General features: G+C 51.2%; 6 protein-coding genes across 6 annotated transcripts, besides 1 other annotated feature; 2 read left to right on the forward strand and 4 right to left on the reverse strand.

The window, feature by feature from the left end:
• Positions 1 to 137: 137 nt before the first annotated feature.
• PODANS_1_1565 (uncharacterized protein) lies at positions 138 to 1,137 on the reverse strand (the record flags this gene model as incomplete). Its single annotated transcript, XM_001912313.1, has 2 exons — positions 138 to 875; positions 940 to 1,137. 2 exons carry the CDS (start codon positions 1,135 to 1,137, stop codon positions 138 to 140), a joined length of 936 nt encoding a protein of 311 aa, XP_001912348.1.
• A 1,250-nt stretch (positions 1,138 to 2,387) lies between these two features.
• On the reverse strand, positions 2,388 to 3,932 carry PODANS_1_1570 (uncharacterized protein; the record flags this gene model as incomplete). The annotated part of the gene is made up of 1 exon (XM_001912314.1): positions 2,388 to 3,932. One exon carries the CDS (start codon positions 3,930 to 3,932, stop codon positions 2,388 to 2,390), a length of 1,545 nt encoding a protein of 514 aa, XP_001912349.1.
• Positions 3,933 to 4,590: 658 nt separating this feature from the next.
• On the forward strand, positions 4,591 to 8,359 carry PODANS_1_1580 (uncharacterized protein; the record flags this gene model as incomplete). Its single annotated transcript, XM_001912315.1, has 3 exons — positions 4,591 to 5,148; positions 5,208 to 7,367; positions 7,430 to 8,359. Coding segments are annotated over 3 exons (3,648 nt in total), but the record flags the coding sequence as incomplete, so codon positions are not given.
• A 467-nt stretch (positions 8,360 to 8,826) lies between these two features.
• Positions 8,827 to 9,627, reverse strand: PODANS_1_1590 (uncharacterized protein; the record flags this gene model as incomplete). Its single annotated transcript, XM_001912316.1, has 1 exon — positions 8,827 to 9,627. One exon carries the CDS (start codon positions 9,625 to 9,627, stop codon positions 8,827 to 8,829), a length of 801 nt encoding a protein of 266 aa, XP_001912351.1.
• A 630-nt stretch (positions 9,628 to 10,257) lies between these two features.
• Positions 10,258 to 10,369, forward strand: a tRNA (tRNA-Leu).
• Positions 10,370 to 10,677: 308 nt separating this feature from the next.
• PODANS_1_1600 (uncharacterized protein) lies at positions 10,678 to 11,967 on the reverse strand (the record flags this gene model as incomplete). The annotated part of the gene is made up of 1 exon (XM_001912317.1): positions 10,678 to 11,967. The coding sequence occupies one exon, from the start codon at positions 11,965 to 11,967 to the stop codon at positions 10,678 to 10,680; it is 1,290 nt and encodes a 429-aa protein (XP_001912352.1).
• A 753-nt stretch (positions 11,968 to 12,720) lies between these two features.
• On the forward strand, positions 12,721 to 13,191 carry PODANS_1_1610 (uncharacterized protein; the record flags this gene model as incomplete). The annotated part of the gene is made up of 1 exon (XM_001912318.1): positions 12,721 to 13,191. One exon carries the CDS (start codon positions 12,721 to 12,723, stop codon positions 13,189 to 13,191), a length of 471 nt encoding a protein of 156 aa, XP_001912353.1.
• Positions 13,192 to 25,072: the final 11,881 nt, after the last annotated feature.

Genomic DNA, 25,072 nt, shown 5'->3' on the forward strand with positions numbered 1-25,072 from the left:
TCACCTCCTCAGAATACTTCCCACGTAGTGCTTCTTGCACTTGCGGCACGCTCTGCCTTTACAGGCAGGGCACTGTCGAGTACAACTCATCCACCCCGTCACCCTTCCACAAAGGAAGCACTCAGCTCGTCCAAACCTCACGGCCCAGCCTGTGAGAGCATGGCGGCAGTAAAACGGTGCCTCTTCTGTTGCCACACTTTGAACTTCACTTTCAGAATATGTTTGAGTGCTTTCGCTCTCTGAGTTCTGAGCACTTTGAACCGGCTCTTGGGTCGGAAATGCCTCCGTCCACAAATCGTCCTCTGCCCCCCTGAAGCTTTCCTGGTGTTGGTGAACCATCCTTTCGCTTTCTTCCACCCATCTTTGCCATCGTCTCCGCTCCCATTCTTCTTTTTGGCGGTTTCCTTCTCGTCTAGCCCGTTCGTATCTTTCGGCTCGCTCAGCTTGCAGAACTGCCTCGAGTTCCTCAATATGCCGAACTGCCCTAAGCCTCCGCTCCTCCCATTCCATGTCCCGTCGCTCTTGCTTTTGCCCTCTAAGCTTGTCTTTGGCCTCTTGTTCTTCTTGCTCTTTGGCCCTCCTTGAAGCTTCCTCGGCCTGTCTCTCTGCTTGGAGGCGGATCCATTCAGCCACAAACTCCCGTTGTCTCTTGGCTTCAAATCGATTCCACTCATTTCGAATCTTTTCGAGTCTTTCCGCTTCTCTTCGTGCTTTTCCCCGTGTGGTGATTTCCCTTTCAGAAGCCTCAATTTCTCGTCTTGCAGCATCCTCTTCTTCGGAAGCCAGCTTCCGGTAGCGGAGCCACTCCACTCTAATTCGAGGGTATTCTTCGTCGTAACGTGTGCGTTTGTCCTCATCGCGAAGGTAGTCATAAGCTTCTTGAACCTACCTCACTTGTCAGCGAGTGCCAGAAATTGACAACATGAGGAGGTAACAAACCCTGCGGAACACGGCCGTATCACCGTCGTTGCCTGGCCCCCTCTTGTCAGGGTGATGCTGCTTGATCAGCTTGAGCCAAGCGGCCTTGATATCCCTTCTCTCGATATAGGTGTGTTCGTCGTCAAAGGTTGGGAACTCGAGATCAAAGTAGTAATCTGGCTTTGCTGGCTCAACGTTGGTAGGGTATATGAGGTCCATGATTGCTTGACTGTCTCATTGGCATTGTTGAACGCGAGAGAGAGAGGGTATCGAGGAGATCTTGATGAGTAAGGAAGGCCAACGACCCAGTCGTTGCCAAAGGAAGCGTGAGGATTTGAACTGAAAACTTTTCACGAAAAATGAAGCCAGCCAGCTGGGGGCGTTGATATCGGATGGAGCCATATTATAAATTCATCTTATCGATGAGATATCTATTGTTGATTTCTTTGTCAATAGGAGCACTATCTGGATAACTGAGTGGGACTTGCACAATACAAAACCTCGAGATGGGACGAACATTGAGCCCATCTGAATGAATGGCACTATTCATTCCATTGTGCCAGCGCACTGAGCATGCTCTTTAGCCATGATATCTTGAGGCATTGTCCTGTTCAGGTGTGTTATAGGCAGGTAAGACCTTCAATGGAGGTTGATGAGGTTGGTGAGTGATGAATTTGGTCATGGTGAACTGAGCCTGGTTTGGTGAAATGTCGGTGAAAACTCAACTGTACTGCTTGATAAAAGCTGAGAAGAAAAGATCGGACGGGTGCCATGAAACGTGTAAATTTTTTCCCAGTAATTATAGCGCGCGAGCAAGATACCTAGTACATTGAAACAGGAACTGGGAAGGGGCGTTTATTGCCCACACTTCTCGGCGCCTGATCAAGCCTGCCCAAGCTCACGGTGTTATACGCATACTTCCCCCTCACGCACATTTCTTTCTCTTCATTATCTGTCTCGAATCTTTCAGCAGCTTCTCAATGCCATTATGCTCCCAAAACACCTTTCATAAATCCGCTTCGACGCTTCGAACTATAATCAACAGGCCTCAAAAGACAACTAACAGGCCTAAAACTAGTTGATAAGTCTCTAAGAAAACAAAAAGGTTGTTAAATATAGCTTATAAGGCTTTAAAAATAATCAACAAGCCATTATATTTTTAATAAGCCCTTGAAGATGGTCAATATGTATTTATGGTCTTCTTGCAGGTTTTTATTCTGTATCACAGTCTCCATGTTTCTGTCCACAACCTAGGTCTACAAAAAGATTTATTTAGCGCTGACCACCAATATATCGGCAGGTAAACAGCAAAGTGTTGGCATAAGTCTCCTGCAAACTGTGTAAACACACCGAGCCCAACTATCCGACAAAACCCAGGATATCTACCTCCTCAAAGCTGAACATCATTCGCTGCCCCAAACGCCTTTCCATGGTTCGAGCTCTTAGGGGGGAAGGAGAAAAAGACGCCATTAAAAGACGGTAACAGCACTCACAAACCCACTTCTCAACACCTCAAACACCAAGCCCGGGTACCCATACAGTGTTGTCGTAGAGTCCTCACCCCCATCAAACTTGTTACCCATACCGGCCCCGGGTTCTTCCCACCCGCCCAGCATCTCTATACTGCTGCCCGGCGAATCACCCCAGCCGCGGTTCAGGACCATACCCCTCTGCTTCTGCTGGGCTTCGCTCTCCGAGGCATACATCGACTTCCACTCCTCCTTCAACTTCTTCTCCAGATCTGGAAAGTATGTCTCCGAGTTTGGCACTTTGTCATCGTGATCTCCCTTGGCAAGATAGGCAATCTCCCACCTACACCGACGGTGCCGGTTGAACGGATAGGAACCCGGCACGTTGCCGTGCAAGATCAGCTTTGTTGCCACCTGTCGGTGAGGGTTTGTGGATCTGACAAGTGGTCCAGGTAGTGACTTGCCGCTTGACGAAGGGGGAGTCTCTGACGGCTCTGTGGGCGTTGAAACCAGGATATCAAACCCAAGGTAAAAGTAATTGTAGAAACACTCCCCTGCTACATTAACAGCTTCGTCCTCGACAACCTCCTCCTCCTCCTCGTTGGATTGATAGCCGTCAGAGTGGTTCAGAGATGACTGGTCCGTATCCGTCATGTCGTCCTTGAGATCCTTGCCGTTTGGTCTCCCGGCTGCGTTGCTTGCTGTCCTCAACTTATGGATGTACATGCGCTGGTCATTCTTGCGATATATAGCATCTGGGGGCCCCAGTTCGGCTACTAGTTCCTGAGGGGTAGTCTCACCGAAGAATATCCAGAACGAGTTGTTGGTCCATTTCCGAAAGAGCTGTACTTTACCACCACCGTGGAGTTTCACAAGCGACACCTCATCGGGGCAGACATCTTTACCCTTGTTTAGAGGGGCGAAAGTCTTGATGCTGGGGAGCACTTCTGTCCACATTGTCTTGCGAGCCTGTGCCCACGAGTCACCACTGAAGATGGCCATGGATTGGGGCACCGCCGTGGATGACAGCAAAGAGACAACATCCTTATTTGGCGAATACTGGGTCTTTTTCATGGGAAAGACGAAACCCACGCCCGGGTACGAGAGGATGTACAATCCAGCATTTCCAGGCTTCTTCACGAACTCTCCACCATAAGTAGGGCCCAAGAAGCGTTGGTAAATGTGTCGGAATGTTGGTTCGGGCGTGCTGTCGGCCGCGGGGAGATCGCTCGGTGGCCGGACAAGGTCTCGCTCTTTATCATTTGCTGGCTTGAAGAATATGTGGTTTTTCGTAAAGTCGATGACTTCGATTAATCGGAGTCGTTGTTCTGGCCCGTCAAATTGCAACCGGAGACCGTTGGCCGGCAAGCCAACGATGGTTTCCTTTGTAACTGGAATTTGTGAATCGTAGATCAAGTCGATCTTGGGGAAACGTTGTGGTTCGGCTTTGATTCGTGTCAATATGTCATGGAGTGAGGCCCCGAGGACAAGAAATCCAAGGGCCCGCCCGGGATACAACTGGGCAGAGAAGAGGGACGACGACATTGCGAATAGCTTTAGCAGCGGATTAACGCCAGAAGTATTGATGAATGATGCTGATGCAAAAAGCGGACGCCTAACCTCGTAGGGAAGACGAGGACTCGAGCGCCGTACTTGATGGAAAGAGTACTTCGTAACCAAGACAAGTTCCAAAAGATATGTCGATGCGACGCAAGAGACAATTTAAGATAACTGGATCACTCGTGACAAAGGCACTGGAGTATTGTAAAACTTTGCTTGCAGCCACTGAGCAGCTGGCGGGATCACGAGGCAGTCGCGCTGGAGCTCAGTGCTCACATGGGACGGACGGTGTAGGGGACCGCTCCAGCGGTACGTCATCCCGGCAGACAGATAAGGATAGCGAACGATAACGAGCGATAGAGGGGCAGGTGGGGTCCAATCCGCAGCTGTCACTCGGCGGAGAAGTAAGCCGAATTGGTTGCTGCAGCAATAGCTTCTTGGCCTGCAGAGTTGTTTACGATCGCGCCCTCCAACCCCGGTCCAGGTCCCCACTTCGGGACATGCCATTTTTGCAATGGCAGCAGCGACGTGGACGAGCCACAGACCACACCCTGTCCCGCAGCAAAGAGGCACCAAGGCTCATCACTGTTGAGACCCTGTCTTGGAGTTCTGGGTGGCTTTTAGTTTTTGTGGTTTTTTATGATATCCAGTCTTTCTTTTCCCGTCACACCAACACGCGACTAAACAAACACACGAGATCAAGCAGCACGATACCCGGCTCCTTCCCATGGAGCGCCGAAATACCTCGATGGCGCCTCCACCCTCGAGGGCCGGAGGCGCTGCCAGTCGATCGAGCATACGGCCACCAGCAACTCGAGGAGGAGCTAGACCAGGCGTAACGCGACACGCGTCTTCAGCGATGTCGCGACTTCAACGACCATCCTCACCAACCGAGTCGCTGATGTCGGTAGCAACGACAGCCACGGCAGGCGCTAAGCGCAAAGAACGCGATTTCGACCCCGACGATGGAGAGGCTACCAACATCAACGTTGTCGTGCGGTGCCGAGGGCGCAATGAGCGGGAGGTCAAGGAAAATAGCGCTGTGGTCGTTGGAACGGAAGCGACAAGAGGGAAAATTGTTGAACTGTCAATGGGTCCAAACGCGGTCAGCAACAAGACATACAATTTCGATCATGTTTTCTCGCAGGCGGCCGATCAGGTTATGGTGTTTGAGGATGTGGTGAAGCCGATTTTGGACGAGGTAAGGAGTGTCAGTAACGCGCCGGAGATATCCGCTGACCATGATACCACGATGCGCAGATGATGTCTGGCTATAACTGCACAATTTTTGCCTACGGGCAGACGGGCACCGGCAAGACGTACACGATGTCAGGCGACATGACGGAAACGATGGGCATGCTGTCTGATAATGCAGGCATCATTCCCCGAGTACTTCAAGCCCTGTTCGCTAAGCTCGAGCTGGAGGAGAAGGACCATTGTGTGCGCTGCTCCTTCATCGAGCTGTACAACGAAGAACTACGGGATCTGCTCGGTACCGATGAGAGCACCAAGCTCAAGATTTACGACGATAACTCGAAGAAGGGCCACTCGACCACGATGGTTCAGGGAATGGAGGAAAGGCATATCTTGAGTGCGACGGACGGTCTCAAATGGCTCCAGGAGGGTAGTTTGAAGCGCCAGGTGGCAGCCACAAAGTGCAACGATCTCAGCAGCAGAAGTCATACCGTGTTTACGATCACTCTATATGCCAAGCGTCAAACGGGCGAGAATGGAGACGATTACTTGATGGCAGGCAAGCTGAATCTGGTCGATCTGGCTGGTAGCGAGAATATTCAACGATCCGGAGCAGAGAACAAGCGCGCTGCTGAGGCGGGACTTATCAACAAGAGTTTGCTTACCCTTGGGCGAGTAATCAACGCCCTGGTCGATCGAAGCCCTCATATCCCATACAGAGAGTCAAAGCTCACTCGTCTACTGCAAGACTCGCTAGGTGGACGGACAAAGACATGCATTATTGCCACAATATCGCCAGCAAAGGTCAACCTTGAAGAAACGATATCAACACTGGATTATGCGTTCAGAGCAAAGAATATCCGAAACAAACCACAGCTCAATGCGTTGATCAACAAAAAGACACTGTTGCGAGACTTTACCACCGAGATTGAACGGTTGAAAGGCGAGCTCATCGCCACCCGTCAACGAAACGGTGTCTATCTATCGAACGATGCGTACGAAGAATTGACAGTGCAGAACGAGTCTCGCAGAATCTTAACGGAGGAGCAAGCTGCCAAGATAGAGACTTTGGAAAACAACCTGCGCAACAAGGTGCAGGAGCTGTTTTCCCTGACATCGAGCTTCGTGGGACTGAAGAAGGACCACGAGGGAACACTGGGTCAATTGGACGATACCAAGGGCGTCCTGGAGCAGACCGAGATAGTGTTGGCGGCTACCAGGAAGGGACTGGCGGAGGAGACGCATATTCGAAAAGCACACCAGGCAACCGAACAGCGGTTGACAGCTGTTAGCAACGAGCTCCTCAACTATCTTGGGAGGACGGTTAATGACGTCGATGGCTTGCATGCAAAGAACCAACGAAAGTCGGATCTTCATGATTTCAACCGGGAAACATGGGGCATAGCACAGGCTCATGTCACGGATATCACGGAGATGGTGGAAAGTCGCATCGCGCAGTTCCGAAAAGGGCAGGAGGATCACATTTCGAACATTTCCGGCCGTATGCAGGATTTTGTCCAGGAAGAGCTTGAAAAGCTGACAAGCACACAAAACTTTCTTGACGAAAACCTGGCTTTGTTCACCGAATCCAAGCAACATCTGTTGGAAAGGAAACAGCAATCCAAGGAGGAGATGGATTCAGTACTCGAGGAGATCAAGGTTGTGCGAGACAATGTGAAGCAAAGGGTTGGTGAAAGCCTCCAAGCCATTGCTGGTGCTGCGGAGAAGATTGCTGGAGATGTCCTTAGCGAGCTGAGCACCTTCCACAACCAACTCCACACGTCTTACAGCTCTCTTGGGAAGGAATTCAAGGGGATATTTGAAGAGCTTTTGGGGAATATCAGTGCTCAAAAGGCAGAGTCTGATAGGCTCAGACAAGAACTGGAGGCAGCAACGCAGACGATCGTTGAGTCTAACGAGTCCGTGTCGGACAGGATACAGGAGGTTTTGGAGGAGGAAAGGAAACAGGCGGCCATTGAAAGGCAACAGTTGTTGTCACAGATCACTAGCCTTATCAACTCGCAGGCTCAGCTGCAGGAGTCTCGGTTGGTTGATAAGGCGTCTACTATCCAGGACAGCATCAAGGACACAAATAAGACGTTCAAGAGCAACGTTGCGGGTTACAGAGAGGGTATGAACGCATGGAACGCCAAGGATAGCCAGCTTCTGGAGGAGATTGCGCAGTCGAGAGATGTGCTCAAGACCAGGCTTAAGGATGACTGGACGGTATGTTATTTTCTGCAAGTTAATCAGGGACTGGCACTGACGTTTTCCAGGCTGCGAACAAGCACAGTACATCGATCCAGGAGACGACCAAATCTGTACATGCAGAGACCGTTCGTGTTGTCCACGAGCAGCTGGAAGATCTCGACGTTCAAATGCAAGATCTCGACGACTTTGTCACCCGCGCCAAGTCCTACAATGCCCAGCAGAGCGAGCACCTTTCCGAAGCCGTATCAAATCTTAACAACACTGTTGAGCAGTCCTTTGATAACATTTCCGGACATTGTAAGGCGACGTTCGGCAGAGTTGAGGATCTTGGTCAGCAGATGGAAGTCGATGTCCAGCGATTCCACAACGCCCTCGCGCCCCTCGACGAAGAGGTTATTCAGCCACTGTCGGAGCTCAGAGAGGACATCAGAGCCACCGAGTTCAAAGAGTACGAGCCGACGGGGACAACTCCCCCGAAGGTCCAGTACCAGTACCCAACCGAACTTCCTCAGACAGCCGACCACGCCGCCTTGTTGGCTGATATGCGCGATGCTCCAACACCGAGCAGAGGCGCCCCCGTCAGCAGCGTTCTGCCCAACGTCAGCTTCACACCACCATCAGCTGTCAGAACGCCCTCCCGCCTGCCAGTTGGATTAGCTTCCCCGAGCCGTTTCTCGGAAAGCGCCAGCAAGATCCCTCCCGGTGGAAGTCTTCGAGAAGTCAACCCCAACGTGCCGTCCAGCGCTACGACCCCCAACAACACCAACGCTCAGGTTTTCGATTCGGCATCTAGTGTTTTGTCGCTTCCGACTGTTAAGGAGGACGGGGACGACGATGTGACGATTACCAAGCTCAAGGCACCCGCAGCTACTGGTCCGCCAAGGACGAGGTCGTCGAGGCTGGCGAGGAAGCCGATGGGCGGGGTGGGACAGGGACCGGAAAACATTCCGCCTCCTGCGGCTGCGATGAGGAGTTCGACTAGGAGGAAGAGTCCGCGGTTGAGGTGATTTGGGTTAACCATTCGTTCTTCGTTTTCTTTTGTGGTATTGGTTTTGATTGTATGGAGTTGGGAGGAATTGTGAGTTGGTGGGTGAATAGGTATATAGTGGCTATTACTGAGGGTCTTCGGTGGTGAAAAGGGGCAGGGTGGGAGGAAAAGTAGGACAAGTTGTTGTTAATGTTGTTGTTGTTGTTGTTGTTGTTGTTGTTGTTGTTGTTGTTGTTGTTGTTGTTGTTGTTGTTGTTGTTGTTGTTGGTTGTTGGCTACTACTCATTATGGGTTAGGATTGTATATGGTTTTTTTGCTGCTGTTTTTTTCCTTCACTCGAAGGCAAAGCAACTGATACCCCCTTTTTGTCGAGTTAAATATGGATTGTTACACGTCGGTGTGGATGGTCGGGTTCGTTCATATGAAAGTGAAAGAAGTTTTGTATATTTTCTATCAAACTCTCATCCTTGTGCAAATTTGGTCTGATCAGTTTTGCTCCTTTTCCAACGCGGCAAACTGTCTTTCCACCTCTTCGGCAAAATCTCCCAAGGTCTCAAACGTCCACTCGAAGGCTACCTTGCCCTTGCGGGACAGCTCCTCCAGGTTGCCGCCCGTGCCGTAGTTCTTGGGATCAGTCCCCCCTCTCGCGATAAACACGCTCCTCAACCCGACCTCCTTGGCAGGCACATGATCAGCCGTCAGACTCCTCGCCACATGGAGCAGTTCCCCTTTGGCCTTATCCACCCCCAGCTCCTCCCTGGCGTGTTTGAACAGGTACTCAAAGTTATGCAGGGAGGGTTTGTAACTCCCGATTTTTTGCGCGGTGTACACCGCATCAAATCTCACCTTGCCCTTCAGGGAATTGCTGATCGTTGATGCGATGTTGTCGTCGTTGACGTTGGAGAGGACGATGAGCTTGTAGTGCTTGGCGAGAATTTGCAGCGCTTGGATGGTGTCGGGGAAGGGAGACCAGCGGCCGGGTCCGGAGCCTGCGTTGAGGGCGTCGGACTCGTCAAAGGGGACGTTGACCTCGCGGGCTAGGAGGCGGAAGCATTCGGAGAGGGTGAGGTTGTAGGGGAGGGTGGGCTGGGTTTTCCAGAGGTGGACTTGGTGGTGGTCGAAGCGTTGGACTGCGGAGAGGGGGGTTGCGTTGAGGGGGTGGGAAGGGGGGAGTTGGGAGGTTATGGGGGTGAGGTCGGTGGTGAGGCCGGTTTCCCAGTCTATGAGGGTGCCGTAGCAGTCGAAGGAGAGGGCTTTGAAGGTTGTGAGGGGGGGTGGTGGTGACATTGTGGGTGAGTGAGGGGATAGTGAGAGTGAGACGCTGAGTTGGAGGGGTGATGACGGAGACTTTGAACTTTGAGGCAGAGGAAGCAGATAGAGGTTTATATGAAAATGCCAATGGGCATCATGTTGATGATATCATGTGTTACCTTATTGCCGGTCAAGAGGATCTCGCCTACAATGTACACCCGCACTATCACCGTCCATGTCCAGGCACTTGACCTGATTTGGGCCGGCGAGCAACAGTCTTGCAGTTTGCATCATTAGCTTTCCCTTTCACTGGCCGGCCGACTCACACCTGCCTTCCTGTTCCGGCTGCAACGCTCCCAATAATTGTGGGCTCGACCTCTCCTACATGTCTTCTGAACCCCTTCCTTCGATAACCATCACGGTGTTAAAACGGACATACAACGCCACACGGATATAAGCGCACGCCGTTTTCCAACAAGGCGCGCCCAGAACAATGCATTTCCACATATCTGTTCAACAACTTAGTTTCCTCGATGGCGAGCATCATGTAAGGCGCATGTTCTCCCGTGGAGGAAGTGCAAAAAATGGAAGGACCCCTCACTCGCTCCTTCCAATTATCATCAGTATTAAGTGCTATCACGACATCACAACTCCAACAAATCATACGGTGAGATGGCCGAGCGGTCTAAGGCGCCACGTTAAGGTCTTCCTTAATCAACATCTTCTAGCAAAGATTCCGTGGTCCGAAAGGGCGTGGGTTCGAATCCCACTCTCATCATACTCTTTTGCTACATTCTCCAGTGCCTCTTTTTTTGCATTCTCCACTTATGTGCTCTTGCAAACCTGATTCATGGCTGGGATGTGTGTGGTGATGGTGCATCTTTTTGTCTTGATTTAAGAGCTTGCCGGGGCTTGATATGACAAGTATGGATATATGAGAGATCAGACCAACTCGACGAGGCACCAAATCAATGAGAACATGCGAGACTTATACATTGTGTGTCGTTGCTTCTAAATGCTTTGAGGGGAATCATTTTGTAAACCTTTCTAACCCCGAGTTCAGCCCTGAACGCCGTATATGCTTTTTCATAGTTCATCAAACATGCTTGAGAGAAACGCCCCAGCGGCACCCAAGCCACCTACTGCGAGAGCAGGCTGATCCCATCGTTGTACCAAGGCTCCGAATCGGGGCAAGGTCTGCCAATACCAGACAGCGCCCATTGTGAGAGCTGTTATCCCAAGTCCTGCGAAGACAAGTCTGTCCCGACTAGGCCCCTGTTTGACGCCTTTGTATTCCAGCACTTGTTTCCTCCTCTTTTCAGCCCACCACCTTCTCCACACCTCTCCGATCCATGGCACTTCATACATAACTCCATGCCCAAGTCTCTGGTAAAGCTTGAGCCCTAAACCATGTGCCTCCGTCCCCTCGTCGACCCAAGGCAAACTCTCCCATCCTCTTGGCCCAGGACCAAAAGTCTCCCTCCCACAGTCTTCCACAAACTCAACCAGCCCCGTATACTTTTGCCTTGTCACCTCCGCCAACCACCTCCTCGGCACCCCCTCATCAACAATCATCAAACTAACCCACCCCAACACAGCACACCTCGCCCCCATCGTCAACTTGGCCCACTCAACCTCCCCAATAACATCCAGCACATCCTTGGCCAACCCCTCCAACTTAATTCTCCTCTTCTCCTCCGGCGTCATAACCTCCCCAACCGTACTCGGCCCCCTCGTCAAACTAGCCGGGATGGATATCCACCCCGCCCTCCTCGCAGCAGCAGCTTCTTGTTCTTCCTTTTCCGTCTCGACGTCCGTGTCAAGCGATGACATGCCTAGGTGTTCCGCCCGGGCAGACATTGTCTGTCGGAGCTGGGCTGGTTCTGTCCATGGCAGCGGCATAGGCAGGATCTTGCTGTAGGCTGGGCGGGTGCTCGCTGCCCAGTTGGCGGAGGAGACGTAGAGGTAGAGGGCTATGAGGGGGGTTGCGTTGGCGGATAGGAATGTAGTGTAGGCTTTGCTGTCGGCTTGGATGGTGGGTGTTGGGGGTGGGAAGGTGGCATCGTGGAAGGAGGGTGGGGGGTGGGTTTGGAGGTGGCGGAGGATGGAGGTGTAGCCTGATATCCAAGTTCGGGTGGATGGGTCGTGGAGGGCGGGGAGGTGGTCTGTTTGTTTGTGTGAGTTAGTTATAGCTTCTAGAAAAGAGGGAATGGCAGGGCCAAACATACGGGTTGGTACAGCTGAGGGGCTGGATTGTATGAGTTGGTAATCGGCTTTACTTGTGGTCTGAGCGAGATAAGCGATGGCGGCGATACACTCTGCATCGATGGACGGCAGCCCGAAGGCAGGGCCCCAGACGTAAAGCTGGAGGGCCATGATACTGATTTTTCAGAATAACGCACCCACCAGTCGTAAATAATTTACGTCGCGCACCTCAATGACCAACAGCTTGGAGCGTGTTGAGAGAATGCACGTCCTCACGTGGCGATAAGAGCTTACCCCTCCATTCAGGGTCCTGATAAACTGGACATTTTCCAGAAAACACCAGGGCTTTGGTTTCGGAAATCGTAAATTCAGAGTGTGGGGAAGATTTCGTTCCCGCTCCTGCCGCTGCGCCCAAACGACTCCACCAGCACCGCCCGGGAGAGATCATCGGCACCAGATGCATTGTCAGCAGCATGAACCCCAATTTCACTCGTTTCAGCATCCCACACTTCCTCTCCGATCTCGTTCCTGTCACTTCTTCTTCCTGTCAACTTGAAGCGATGCGCGTGATCAACCTCAAACCAGACTACCTAGAGCTCCGTAAAACAAATACCTCAAAGGCTCTGGTCGGCAGAAACCGAGTTTCATGTGCCCGAGATCGCATCAATCACAGCTGCCAAAAACCTGTCAATGACGTATCTCCCTTCTTGTCAACCACTTCAACCCCTGGGATCTAGCCTCTTTTTCCCTTCTTCTTGGCCACTTTTGTTGCGCCTCGGCAACCACCACCACCACCACTGAGCACTGATCACCGCCGAGCCCAAAAGTTCCGACAGACAAGAACGCAACCAAACTTCGCTCCTCCAAAGAAAGAAGCGCCCCTTTCCCAAAAGGGGCAAAAATGGGACAGTTCCATTTTCGACAATGTCGCTTTCCATTTTCGTTCAGCTTCAACCATGCCAAGACAAGACTCAATCTCGTGAGCACAAACCACCCCCAGGAAAATGGTCAGTCTTGGGGAGTCTTGGAGGGTCTTGGACCAGCACTTGGTATCATCGTCTGCTCGTAAAAGTCGCCAGTCTCAGTCAGGAGGACGACATATCAACCCCGAACTCCGTTCCCGTTCGCGGGCCATGTTTCCGCCCGAATCTATCCGCTACCCGAGATCAGCTGCTCCATTCACAAGTGCTTCCTCTTGAACCCTCAACCACTGATGATCCTACGGGGCATCAAATAGATGGTTGGGCTTGGCTCCTCCCCCTTCGGCTTCGGATGCGGGGGGTTGGTGGTTGGGCGGAGGATGCTACTGCACGAAATAATTTAACAAACATGCAGGTCATGGTCTTGAAGGCCTCAACATCGAGCCACTTTTGGGGGTGGAAGAGTCAAGTATAGTAGTACGATGTGTGGGATGATGTCGTCGTGGCCTCCCCTTGGGGATCACATTCAGAAGGTAGGAAATATACCTGATCAAGACAACCCGAGCCGACCTGGAAATTGCTGCAGAGGCACACACAGCCTCCCTCTTTGGTGGTGATGGTGGTTGGCTGAGTCGTCTCATCTTGAGAAGCAGCGAAAGCAACGCTGGTGACAGTGACAACAAATGCCGCCCGATCGACCGATATGCCCGCCGTCCGATGGCCGATCTCGTCTGCCTGATGAAAACCGTATCCACGTGGGTGAGCTGTTGTTGAAAGAGGAAAAGTGAGAAGAGCCCCTCTTTGACATGTGCTTGCGATGATGGGGTCCCCATTTCATGAATATGATATCGCGCACTGGCGATATCTCCTAGCCTCTCTCCCTTGGTCCAACCGTCTCACTAATACGATAACTAGTATCCGCCCTCAAGAAGAAAAGCTCCTCTTTGATATCATGTCATTCAAGCCCTTTCAATCCCGTGCAAAAGTCCCGGAGCTATTGGCAATGCCATTGAGGTCCAAAACACAGATCAAGGGCCGTTTAAACTTGATCACCCCTACTGTCCTGATGATACCCTACCCCTTCCACTTGTACGAAAACAGCCCGACCTTGCGAGATCGCGTTCGTCGTCCAAGCGCGAAGTACCGGCGGCTTTTGTGGGTTGGGTATCATGCTCTCTCTTTTCGTTTTCCGTACTTGCTTTTGCGCCCTTGGCTCGTAACATTTTGTCGCGAGCGAGTCGTGTGTGTTTGGGGGAAGGGATATGTACATGAACAATACCCCCTCGCGGTACCATACATACAGTTGAGTTAACTCCAGGCACGCGAACCTGAAGTTTTTTTTTGGCTAGGTAGGTAGGTTCCACCTTGACAAAAAACAGAAACATGTCCCAAAAAGAATAAAGTGTTGTTGCATGTGATCAATTTTTAATTATTATTTTTTTTTTGGGGGTGGGGGGGATGTGTTTGCCGCCAAATGCGCGCCATAATAAGTTGAGAATGATGCAAGCCGATGTTGCAGTGACAGAGGGGGAGGGGGGACCACAAGAATCATACATGACTCCACTGTGTATTGAGAGGCAGAGAGAGAGAGACTTCAATTCGACAAGTTCTCAAACTGGATAAACTCAGTGAAGTCGGAAGGGGAAGGGGAAGGGGGTCGGTGGTGGATTGAACGACGAACCAAGACGTAGCAATTACCACTCTTCAACTGAGACCCCCACGCAATGTTCAGGGCGCCAAGTTGCAGAGAACCAAGATGAGGTTTTGATTGAGAAATGCATTGAATGCCCCGTGGGCCGATGAATATCGGGGGTGGATCATGGTGTTGAAACTCTCTTCTTGCGGATTTCCGCTTTCTGTTCTTCTTGCATGTGTCTGTGGATGAGGTGGGTGGGCGGGTGGTGGTGGTGGTTTTCTTGCGCTTCGGTCCGTGTGATCTATGGAGTCTCAAAAGGTTAGCGCCAAATTGTCAAATAAAACCCGCGGCAGAATTACGATGAGATAATAAAAACAAGTTGTACCATGTTGGCGATTCATGAAGAACGGAGACACATTGGGCACAAATGCATGATATAGGATCTGTTGTTCAAAATATTGGGGGTTGGTAAATGGATAGTTTCTTGCATTGTTTGTGTCGCTCTCATTCATGAACATGAGAATAGCGAAACCAGAAAACTAAAGCTCCTCCCAAAAAAAAAACAGCTCGATGCAAATCCCATCATCGTAAATTCCTCTCTCCTTCTCATTCCCTTTCCTCCAATTCCATTGTGGGGTATCGGCGACCAATTGATAAAAACTCATGTGCGCCGTTTCCCAAAATGCTCCCTTGATTCATAGTGACGGTGGTGGTACAGTGGTGTGTAGAAAAATCCTTCTAATAATCCCCAAAGTTTGTTGTGCGATAAAAATTCATTCGTAACATTGGAAATCTTGCATGTCGTGTCGCGGTAGTGTGGCAGTAGGAAAAAAACGAAAACCCGTTGATTAAAGTCGATACTGTGGTGGTTGGTGGTATTACAATGTGATGATAAATTGTTGAAATCCGTCCCGGAGTGGTGGTCCGTCAGATGCCGAAAAGCCGAAGATAATTAGAATAAAGCGAAAGTGTGAAAGTTGGAAGAGGTGTGGATGTCTCCCAATGAGCCGGCTCTCGGGGGGAAGGATGGCAAGACAGTTCCTGTCGTGGTGTGCAACTGAACTGAAGGTGGTGGTGGTGGTGGTGGTGGTGGTGGTGCCAGAAAAAGGTCGGCAATGGTACACAGCATGCTGGAGTGTTGACGTAGCTGGGAGAAAAATGCTGGTAGGCCAATCAGGGCGAGAACCTTTGGGTTGAGACGGTTGAAATGGCTATGTCGAGAATGGCTGTGGTGCATCATGCACGAAGCATGATGGCGTGCAGCTCACAGGCGTGGAATTCGTTGTGGTCGGAAACCAATGCGGAGACAGGAAAGCTGGCTCCGTTTTTGCAGCCTCGCATGCCCTTGATATGATTGCGTTCGGCCTGTCGAAATCTTCAAAGCGGATGTCGACCAGGCCTATAGACCCATGGTGAAAGCGGTAACAATGTGCTGTAAACCGTTGATATTCGAGTGGTGGTTGGTAGTTGTAGTTGATAGACTATCAACCCTTTAGCCCCTCTTGGGGAGAGGAGGCAGAGGGCGACTCGGGGGAGGGCCGGGGCAGGGGGGAAGCTGAGATGGTCTCTGAGAATCCATGGTGTAGGTCTGTTCGTTGTGGGCGGCCATTGTTATGGTGTTGAGGGGTTGTTGAGTGGGTGAGTGAGGTGGTGGTTGCTGGTGGTGGGAGTGGCTGGTAGATATGTCGTTGACAAGAGAGCTTGTGATGCTTCAATATTCTGATAATGAACTGATCAGATTGTGTTGGCTGATGATGGTTCGAGATGGTGGGCTTGGTTGGGGGGTGGGAGGAGGGCAGAGGCTCCCTTATGTAGCAAGCCGCGAACTGATAATCTCAAGATTGCTCGCAAGCCAGGATGCGCAAGAACAGCTTCACGGACAGGGCTGTGGGCAGTGAGTCCCGGTCATCCCCTGGCATGCTGGGCAGATGAGTAACGAGTACCCTGTTCGGGTCCGGAGGTACCTGGGAGGCCCTCAAACGCCCACGTAATTTGGCTGTGTCGGGATTCATGAGTCAAGTCTCTCAGGCCACGAGGGAGGTACTGCGACCGGAAAAGCAGCACAAAGTTGCGGTGACGCAGCCACGGCTTGGCAGTAACTCAAGGTTGCCAGGTTCTCGATGACCACCACGAAATAATGAAACACAGCATCACGCCCAGGGACTCCCTGTCGTTATACAGCAACCCCTGCTCCGAGAAAAGCCACGGCTGCTGTACGTACCTTTCACTCCTTTTCGTTGCGCCATAACGTGAAATACCGAAATACGGGCTGCGTAATGCTGCGAAAATAACGCTGAAAGTCAGAGAAGCGGTCGATGGCAGCCGACCGACGCATGACGGCCGCTCCATGGATACCCACCCGGCCGCTCCTCCGGCGACTGTGTCGTCAATCCGGCATTCAACATCAGACTCCGAAGCTGTCAACCGGCGGTTGGGCATCGTTGCGCTGTTCTTGGGCTTGGTGTCCCCGCTCCATAGTCCGCCCCCTCACCACCACCTCTCCTACACGGCTGGTAGTATCGTACGTGCTATTACAATCATACATCCTCTGTGTGAGTCCCAGAAAATAGATGTTGACGCTGCATTCGGCAGGAAAGCCGAGCCGCAGGACACGTTTTTCAGCGCGCAAACGGAAGCGTCCGCAGCACAGCGCATATCGCAGCGCATTGCCCAGCTCGAGACGCATCTCTGCCATGTCCGAAAAGGGCGGCACACAGCGAGCTGAGAAAGGGCGAAAGATCTGAAATTGAGGAATTGCAAATTTGGCACAGTACAGCGCAGGCTGGACCAACTCCAGCAACTCCGGTCGAAGCCTCGTCTTGTCCCCCTTTGCTCGATGCTCCACAGCCAATTTCACCGTGATTACCAAGAATCCTCGAACGGCATTTGTTGGGAATTCTGCATTTGTGCGAGCAAAATTGCCCACGCCAGGGCTTCTTCTTCAGGGGGGGCGGGGCCCATGTCAGCGCATCTTTCAGGGGCCGTACGCCCTGAAGGAGATTCGACTTTGCCGTCACCGTCACCCTTCCACGTCACTGTCACTGTAGACCTGGCTCAGGGGCTGGGCACCGAAACTACAAACGCAGCAAATGGAAAAATGACGGTGTACGGAGCAAATTAGAAGACGCAAACGCAGCCTAGAGGCGGTGACAGCTATCAAAGCAATGCCCAGCCTTTACTCCAAAGTACTTTGTATGCCCGAGGAAATTGACTTTAGGCCTACAATGTTTGAGAGAACGGAATTCCATCGGCGCAAAGAGCAAGTTCTGTTTCAGAAACAACCGTCTCTTCGATCTTTTAGTTGTCCGTCATTCCGCCAGGGGAAAGTTGAAGCAGCCGATGCAGGTCCAGGTCAGCTGGCCACCACACTGCAACCCATCCTTTTCGAAGAATCTTCTCATCGCCCTCGCCATCACGGACCGATCCCTGCCGCTCTCGTATCCTCCAAATCGGTGTCGCAAGACTGATGACCACACCATCGCACGTTTCTGGGCGCCTTTGCGGGTGCCGTTCATTGCGCTCGTGGTATACCAAGCTTCCGAGAGATGACAAGTCATTACGGAACCACACAATTCGCCATGATCACGGCCGAATGATTACCTGAATCCGTTGTGCGTCGTGAGCCCTCATGGTGCGTCGTTTCGTTTTCTGATCAGTGATATGGAAGTCTGGGGAAAATCCACTCGACAACAGCCGACCAGCCGAAGCATACCGAAATTGTATGGATCTGATGACAGGCGGCACTTCAGCGCACAAGCCCTTGCTCCGATCTTCCACCCACCGGGCTGAGAGAGGTTGAAAGAGAAGTGGATTTTGGGGTTTTCTTTTCTTTTTCCTGCCCCTCCGGTGAGGCCGATGAGGGGTCCCCAGCTGCGGTTGGCAGCACAACAACAACTTTCTGCGTGTCATCATCTGGAGATATTCCACTTTCAGCCTTTGGTCCGTTTGGTTCGTCCCAGAAGAATGGTGCTCTCGAAGCGTAGCATCCAGCCTCGTCAGCATTCAGCTCCTTACAGCACGGCTCACCCTACCAGTACGGAACCACCGTAATTACAAGACCAGTACCGTGGAGGAGCGGAACGGGAGAAAACGTCGGCTGTCCGCTCCGACGGTGGGCTCAACCTTCACACCCTCTTTTGTTTCTGACCTGGACGACATTCGTGAAGGTGGTGTGGTGGCGGTCACCCAAAGTAGGCCACCATTTGGCGGCCTGCCTCTTCTTATCCAGGAACAGGAACAGGTGCCCATCGCGAGAGCTCGATTGGCCCGGGTGACATGAAGCCCCACGTTTTATCCAACAACAACATTGTCCCGACGCAAGGCTATCATTTCCACGTCTTATAACCCCGCACTTACATCCTTACGACATGCACACACTCACACCTCACATTTGAAAACTAAAACAGGGTTGGATTCATATGACTGAACTGATGACACCGCATTTCCATCTATATGTCGGTGTACGAGCCAGACTGTCGCCAGGCGCGGGGCACACGATTAGGCATTGGCTGTCAACCTAGCCATATCTTTCCCGTTTGGGCAACCCGATTCAACCCAACCCCGCCTTTTGGTTTTTATGAGGCATTCACCAAGTGTCTATTACTGGGGGGGCATACCGGACACACGATAAGGCCGGTATACTACAAGGTACAGTGACTCACATTCACACAGGGCACTTGGACGCGTTGTCAACTGGGCAACTTTCAACCAGGGCCCGAAGAGCCGGGATGTGTAATCGGTACGGAGTAAGCAAGGAAATTCGGAGGATTCAATGACAACCTCGATTTCATGGTACAGAGTAAATAACAGAAAGAAAATTCTGACGAGAATATGCGGCGGCCGCGGCACAGGGAAATCCACAATAAACAGAAAACTAAAACATAGCGTGACCTCCGGCATGAGGAAGATTGTTTGTTTCAATATGCAACCCGCCGAAACCACCGACTTCCATTACACATACGGATAACGTGGTCTCAGTCTCAGTTTCCCGACACGAAGGGTACACTCACTTAGACACCTCATGCAACTGCAATGTAATGCAATGCAGCAACGGGCCCGAGAAGAGTGCTTGGTGTTTCGTGGCCTGCGAGATTGTCCGCTTTTGGAATTTCTATATGACAGACTTTGCTCTGGTTCAATATGGCATTGATGGACGACTGTCGGCTGCAAGAGCGGCGGTATGAGCACGGCGAAGAAAACAGAAATATCACAACCCATCACGGCTTGGGCTGGGAATTGCCTCAACAGCCGCCCAGTGTCGCCTGCGCTTTGACAGTCAAGACTCAAGCGAGCGCTTATTTGAAGCATAGCTGTGCTACTATGACATGGAACGGAGCAACAACTGAAAGACGACAGTAGCATTAACCGCGAGCCGCCGTCTTTCTCAGGTTGCGCGGCTAATTTGATCTTCCATGTGTCTGTTCTCACCTCGCCTCTTTTGTGCATACATGACATAGGACTGCAGCGCGCATCTCTCCGTATTTTTGGGACGGCGTAGCATCGTCAATAATTTGGGCGGAAGCTGAAGGCGGCGCAGCACTGCCGGGAAGCATTCTTTCCAGCACTTTTCCAGCCACCAGCATCTGTCAGTCGTGATCTTTTTGGGGGAACACAAAGAATCAGGAGGGAACCGACAAGTCGACTTGGGCAACAAAACATGATCGGGCTTGGGAGCAACGTCAAAGGCCGCACGATAAGCGAGGAAGGAATTAGCCGATGCACTGTTCTTATTTCGTACATATTTCTCGATAGCCTTGCGCACTAAATAGCAACAAACATGTTATCATGTGTCAGCATCATGAAGACTGATACAGGACGATATTCAGCACCACGCAAACTTTTTGATATTGGGCAGCTCTCGGTATCCAATGACACGCGAGTCCGAGATTCGGATCGCGGCCGCTCGGTAGATTGTTTCAATCAATTGTCGACACACCATCAACCCCCAAAGTGTCTGTTTGCTTTTTGCCCGCAAAACGTTGGGGGCTCTTTTTGATGCAAGTAATTATCATGGCGAGCTGATATGCTGTATCACTCTCACTCAGCAGCAGGCATTATCTACAGTGCTGGATGGCAACCCTTATAATGTACCTCGGCACCTACTCTTATCTCGGGTCCTCCATCTTCGTGTTCGTCTGCGCGTTGTTGATGATCATCACCGACTGCTCCCCAAAGCTCTCGAGATGGAGGGTATAATACGGGCTGAAATTCATCCCATCCAGGAACAACTCACCTTAGTGCTCACCTTCCTTCGGCTTTCGGTGTAAGTCAGGCGGCGCAGTTCAGGTACCGTCGGGCGTCATCTCACCAACCACACTCACCATATGAGAATTATCCTTCTCACCCACCCATCATCAGTCCCATCCACCTACATCCCCGCTCCCTCAGCTAGCTAGCTTCAGTTTTTGTGATGCCCGAGATCAACGTCAGCAACAAGGAAGCCACAACAACAACAACAACAACAACAACAAGCAGCACTTTCCCAATACGGACATGGTTTCGTGAGAACGTCTGTGCATTTCCACCGTGGAAAACTGGAGACCGGAGACCGAGCCCGAAAACGCCGCCGCCGAGTGACCCGGCAGCTTGGTACGGAAGGATGCTCCAACGTTCGTAAGACCGAAACCCCACATTCTTACAAACCCTCCCTTGCTTACACCATCATCATAATTCATCACCACCCATAAACATCTTGTTTCATTTTTGGCCGGCTTTCCACAGCACCATCGCCGCAAACAAGAGTTTTTTGCATTTGCATTGCTACCATAGGCAGGAAAACATGATCATGCGTCGCAGGGCGAGCACGTGTAACATCCCGTGGACAAATCTGTGTAACCTTGTAATCCTCTTGCCCCTCATCTGTATCGGTTTGTTGATTGCCCCTCCCAAAAACACCAACAATCTCTCCGATGACGAATTCATCCCAAGAGAGGGAGAAAACTGATATCTTTCTTTTTTTACTGTCTCGCCGATCCGGCTGAGTCGGGCGTTGTCAATCCTACGGTATTATTGCGTCTTGCAACCAACCACAACTTTGGGACCTGTCTTTGCCTGCATCAATTTCCGCCGATTGGTGTCAGAGAATCCATCATCTGACCCCTCCTTCCACTCGCACAGAGTTCCATGCATCCACAAACTCTTCGAAAGAAAAACCCGGGAAGTTGGGCACGAACGGTTTCGGCAAAAGGCGATCTTCTTTTGCCTGCAAGCAAGCGGTGAAGAAGTGGATTGGTTCAAGTCTTGTGCTTTGTGATGCTGCAGAGTGTGATGATGGTGAAACTGGTGATTGCAATTTGCCTCAACGGCGGTGACAGTCGCAGAACTGCCTCATCAGCGAGGAGAAGGGCCCGAATTGAAATCTGGCTTCTCATACATACAGGCTTGTATGGTGGGGTGGGAAAGTTACATTCCAGCGATACATTACCTTCCGAACACCAAGAGTTTCCCAGCCTCGTAATTTTGATACAAGCTGAAAAAAGAATACACGGCCAAAACCGGGCTAGCCATCCCTTGTCATTTCACAAACATGGTGAAATTACCAATAACCAAATGAACAAAACCCACCCAAACGTGGAAACCTTCTAGAACATCTTCCGAACAGTGCTGTCAGGAATTGTGGGGGCGGCTTTCAATTTCCTTTTTCTCCCTCCAACCCAACCGCCTCCACTTGCCTCCACTGTGGGCATCACATGCAAAGATGCCAACCACCACACAAACGGCGGCATTCCTTGAATATTTTTTTCCTTTGACATGAGCCTTTTTCTTGTTGGTGTTGATATTTTTTTCCTCTTAAGCGCCGGAGGATGCGTTTGTTTGATTCTTCACCGCTTGTCTGTGTCATATCGACATCGCAGCAGCCGCTTCACGTCTTGGAGATTCCAGGCAGGCAGGCATGGTGGTCCCTGTCTCATTTTTGACGTCGTTTTTGGTTGTTCCTCTCTTTCTCTCTATCTTCGGATGCCGGCTACGGGATTATCTTTTCTCTTTATTACGAGGGATCTTTGAAATACAGCCACCAGCCACTTTGCCTTGATTTGTGTTGATTGACCTGACCTTGTTGGGAAGAAAAGGTGGTCTGATTCACAACGTTTATGCTACACTAGCTTGTTGACGTTCTCTCTAGCCTTGTTTTTTATCACTGATAATGGGATATGCCGGAGGATTTGTAGCGCTTGGTGTGCATACACGGAGAGATGATGACGTTGCCCGAGGCCCTCTCAAACAACCCTAGACAACAGTTTTTCTTTCTGGGGTAATTTACATGGGGATTGGAGATGAGAGAGAAGCAACGCGGGATGTGGGTTCGGAGCAGCGGAGGGGTCTGCTCCGATGAAGTTGGTTTGATATCAACCAGCCTCTAATGCCGAGATGTCCGCCGGCATTTGTGTGTGATTGTCGTCGTTTTCGTGTTCCCTCGGGAAAGTTGGCAAAAAAACAGGGCTTTCACTCGAAAAAGATAACAAAAATCTGACAGGTTTCTTTTTTCTTCTCTCCACGCACGGATGATTTACCAGACACTCAAATGTGCGGCTGGCTGCCGGGTGGGGTGGTATGTAGGTGGTGCCCAACAACCAACAGACAAGGAACAACGGGTGCGTCGCCCGTGGAAAGCTGTAAGCCCTACCACACCTGCGAGGGCAGAAAAAAAGAGGCGTTCAATCCCTTCCCGGAGCTTATTTTTGTTTGGGGGATGAACCAAGCTGTCGGTCCTTCTCTTGCAGCTCTCATCACATTCGTCAGCCCATCGAAGCCCAAAATTGTAGAGGTGCATATTGGTAATGATAGTTTGGAGCCTTGCGTTCCTTCGAGGGAGTTTTCTGGGATTGATCATGACTGGCCAGGAAGAAAAGAACCAACCCGCATGGAAAGGAATCGAAAAGAACAGTGCAGTAGCCGATTTTCTTTCTGGGCGCCATCACGTTCTTTTTTTGCGAGGCCCTTACCGTTGCAGTCTTACATATTACAAACTGATGATTTCCGTGGGCTCGGGGGGGGGCTTTGACATCACCAACAACCCCGAACGGCTCTTGCTGCTTATCTGCCTTCCATGTCATACTGCGTATGTGGAAGCCTGGTTGTAACAAGGAAAGTTGGGATGAGGATGATACACCATGTATCGGCAGGCGAGTCGGGACGAAACAGCGAAAGGAAGCTTCCGGGTTTCTTGGGGTTGACTCGTTTATGTGTGCCCATGAATCACCACTTTGCGGTTTGTCATCATGTTCGTCTCAAGTTCTTGTCTTTTTGTCTTGTGTTGATGGAGTCTTCTCTCATCTGGAAATCCCGAGGAGGGCTGATCCATGTGTGGAGTCTCCAACCCCAGCTTTCAACAACACAAGTCCCCTCCCCCCCCCCCCCCCCCAACCGAACGTTGCAGTTTCGCTCGTAAAAATAAAACACACAAGAACCCTCTCTGTTTCTTCTTCCGTATCACAAGGTTTCCCGGCAGTACGGTTACAGTTGTTGGGTCACACTTGTCTCTCAGTCCCCAAGACATAATTAGACCCTTCTCCATTCTCTGGAATGACCGAAAAGAATACACCGCTGTTCAGCCTGGCCGGCATACCGATGTTATCGACGGAGATCGCGGCAGTCGTTTGAGGAAAGAACATCTGTATCAAAAAAAAAAAAAAAAAAAGAGCTCGGCCCGTCAACCGTTGCGCGCCTATTGCGCTGGTCAGGTGGTCCTTGCTTTGCGGCAAAAGTCGCAGACACCGGAAATGACAGCGTGGGGTTTTCCTTGTTGACCGCCGCAGACTTTCACTCTCACGAGGGCACAAAATGGGTGGGTTCATGCAAGAAGGTCCAAGAGAGCAAAATAATGAAAAAAAAGTTATGTCAAGGACACTTCGTTGCTTCGTTCGTCCTTCTCCGAGCCGAAGCTCGGTACCACCGCTCTGTCACGACCCCGTCGATCTTGTTCAGTAGTTCAGCTGGGAATGGGTTGTTGGGCATGTGGGATGCCATCGCGAATTCCGCGCACAGCGCGTACAATTTAATCATCCCACTCCCGCGCCGGTCCTTCGGCCCCAACAGTTCGGGGCAAGGTCAAGGCGCCGGGGACTCTCGTCATATCGATCGGCGTCAGCGAACTCCCGTTCCCGAAAAAAAAGAAAAAGAAAAAACCGGCTCCCTCGCTCTTCCACCAATCACAGCAACAAACCCTCTCATTACTCCCAGGTCCTGAAACCTTGACTTGTTCAAACTATCGCCAAATCCAGTTAAGCCCCAATATCATCATCAGCTCTCTTGTCTTTTCCCCTCCCCAGCTTTTGAAATAAGCGCGCCACCGGTTATTTTGTTCCTTTTTTAATGCTCGCTATCTCTTTTTCCTTTTTTTTATTGTGCGGAACCCCAGTTGATGCGCCCCACGGCTTGGGTGAGCGCTCCAACCTCAAAGAAGAAAAGCCCCAGGTCAGAGCGCCTGAAAACAACCCCTGCCACCCACGTGGTGGAAATGGTGCTGGCGTAACCCCAAAGCCCCTGGCGATCGCCTGCTGCAGGAGGCTCCTTTTGGAATGGCTTCATCAATTTGCCTTTTTGTCTGCTGCCTGCAGGTTGTTGCGCGCGCGCGCACAAGCCACCTGTCGACATCCCCTGAAAGACAACACACTGCAAAAGACAAGAAGGGTCTGGAACATCTTGTTCAACAGAAAAAAGTTATTCAGATCACAATCTCCTCCTGCATGCTGCATGTCTTCTATTTGCCCGTCGAGTATGC

The sequence above is a fragment of the Podospora anserina genome, chromosome 1 (assembly GCF_000226545.1).
Source record: "Podospora anserina S mat+ genomic DNA chromosome 1, supercontig 1".
NCBI lineage: Eukaryota > Fungi > Ascomycota > Sordariomycetes > Sordariales > Podosporaceae > Podospora > Podospora anserina.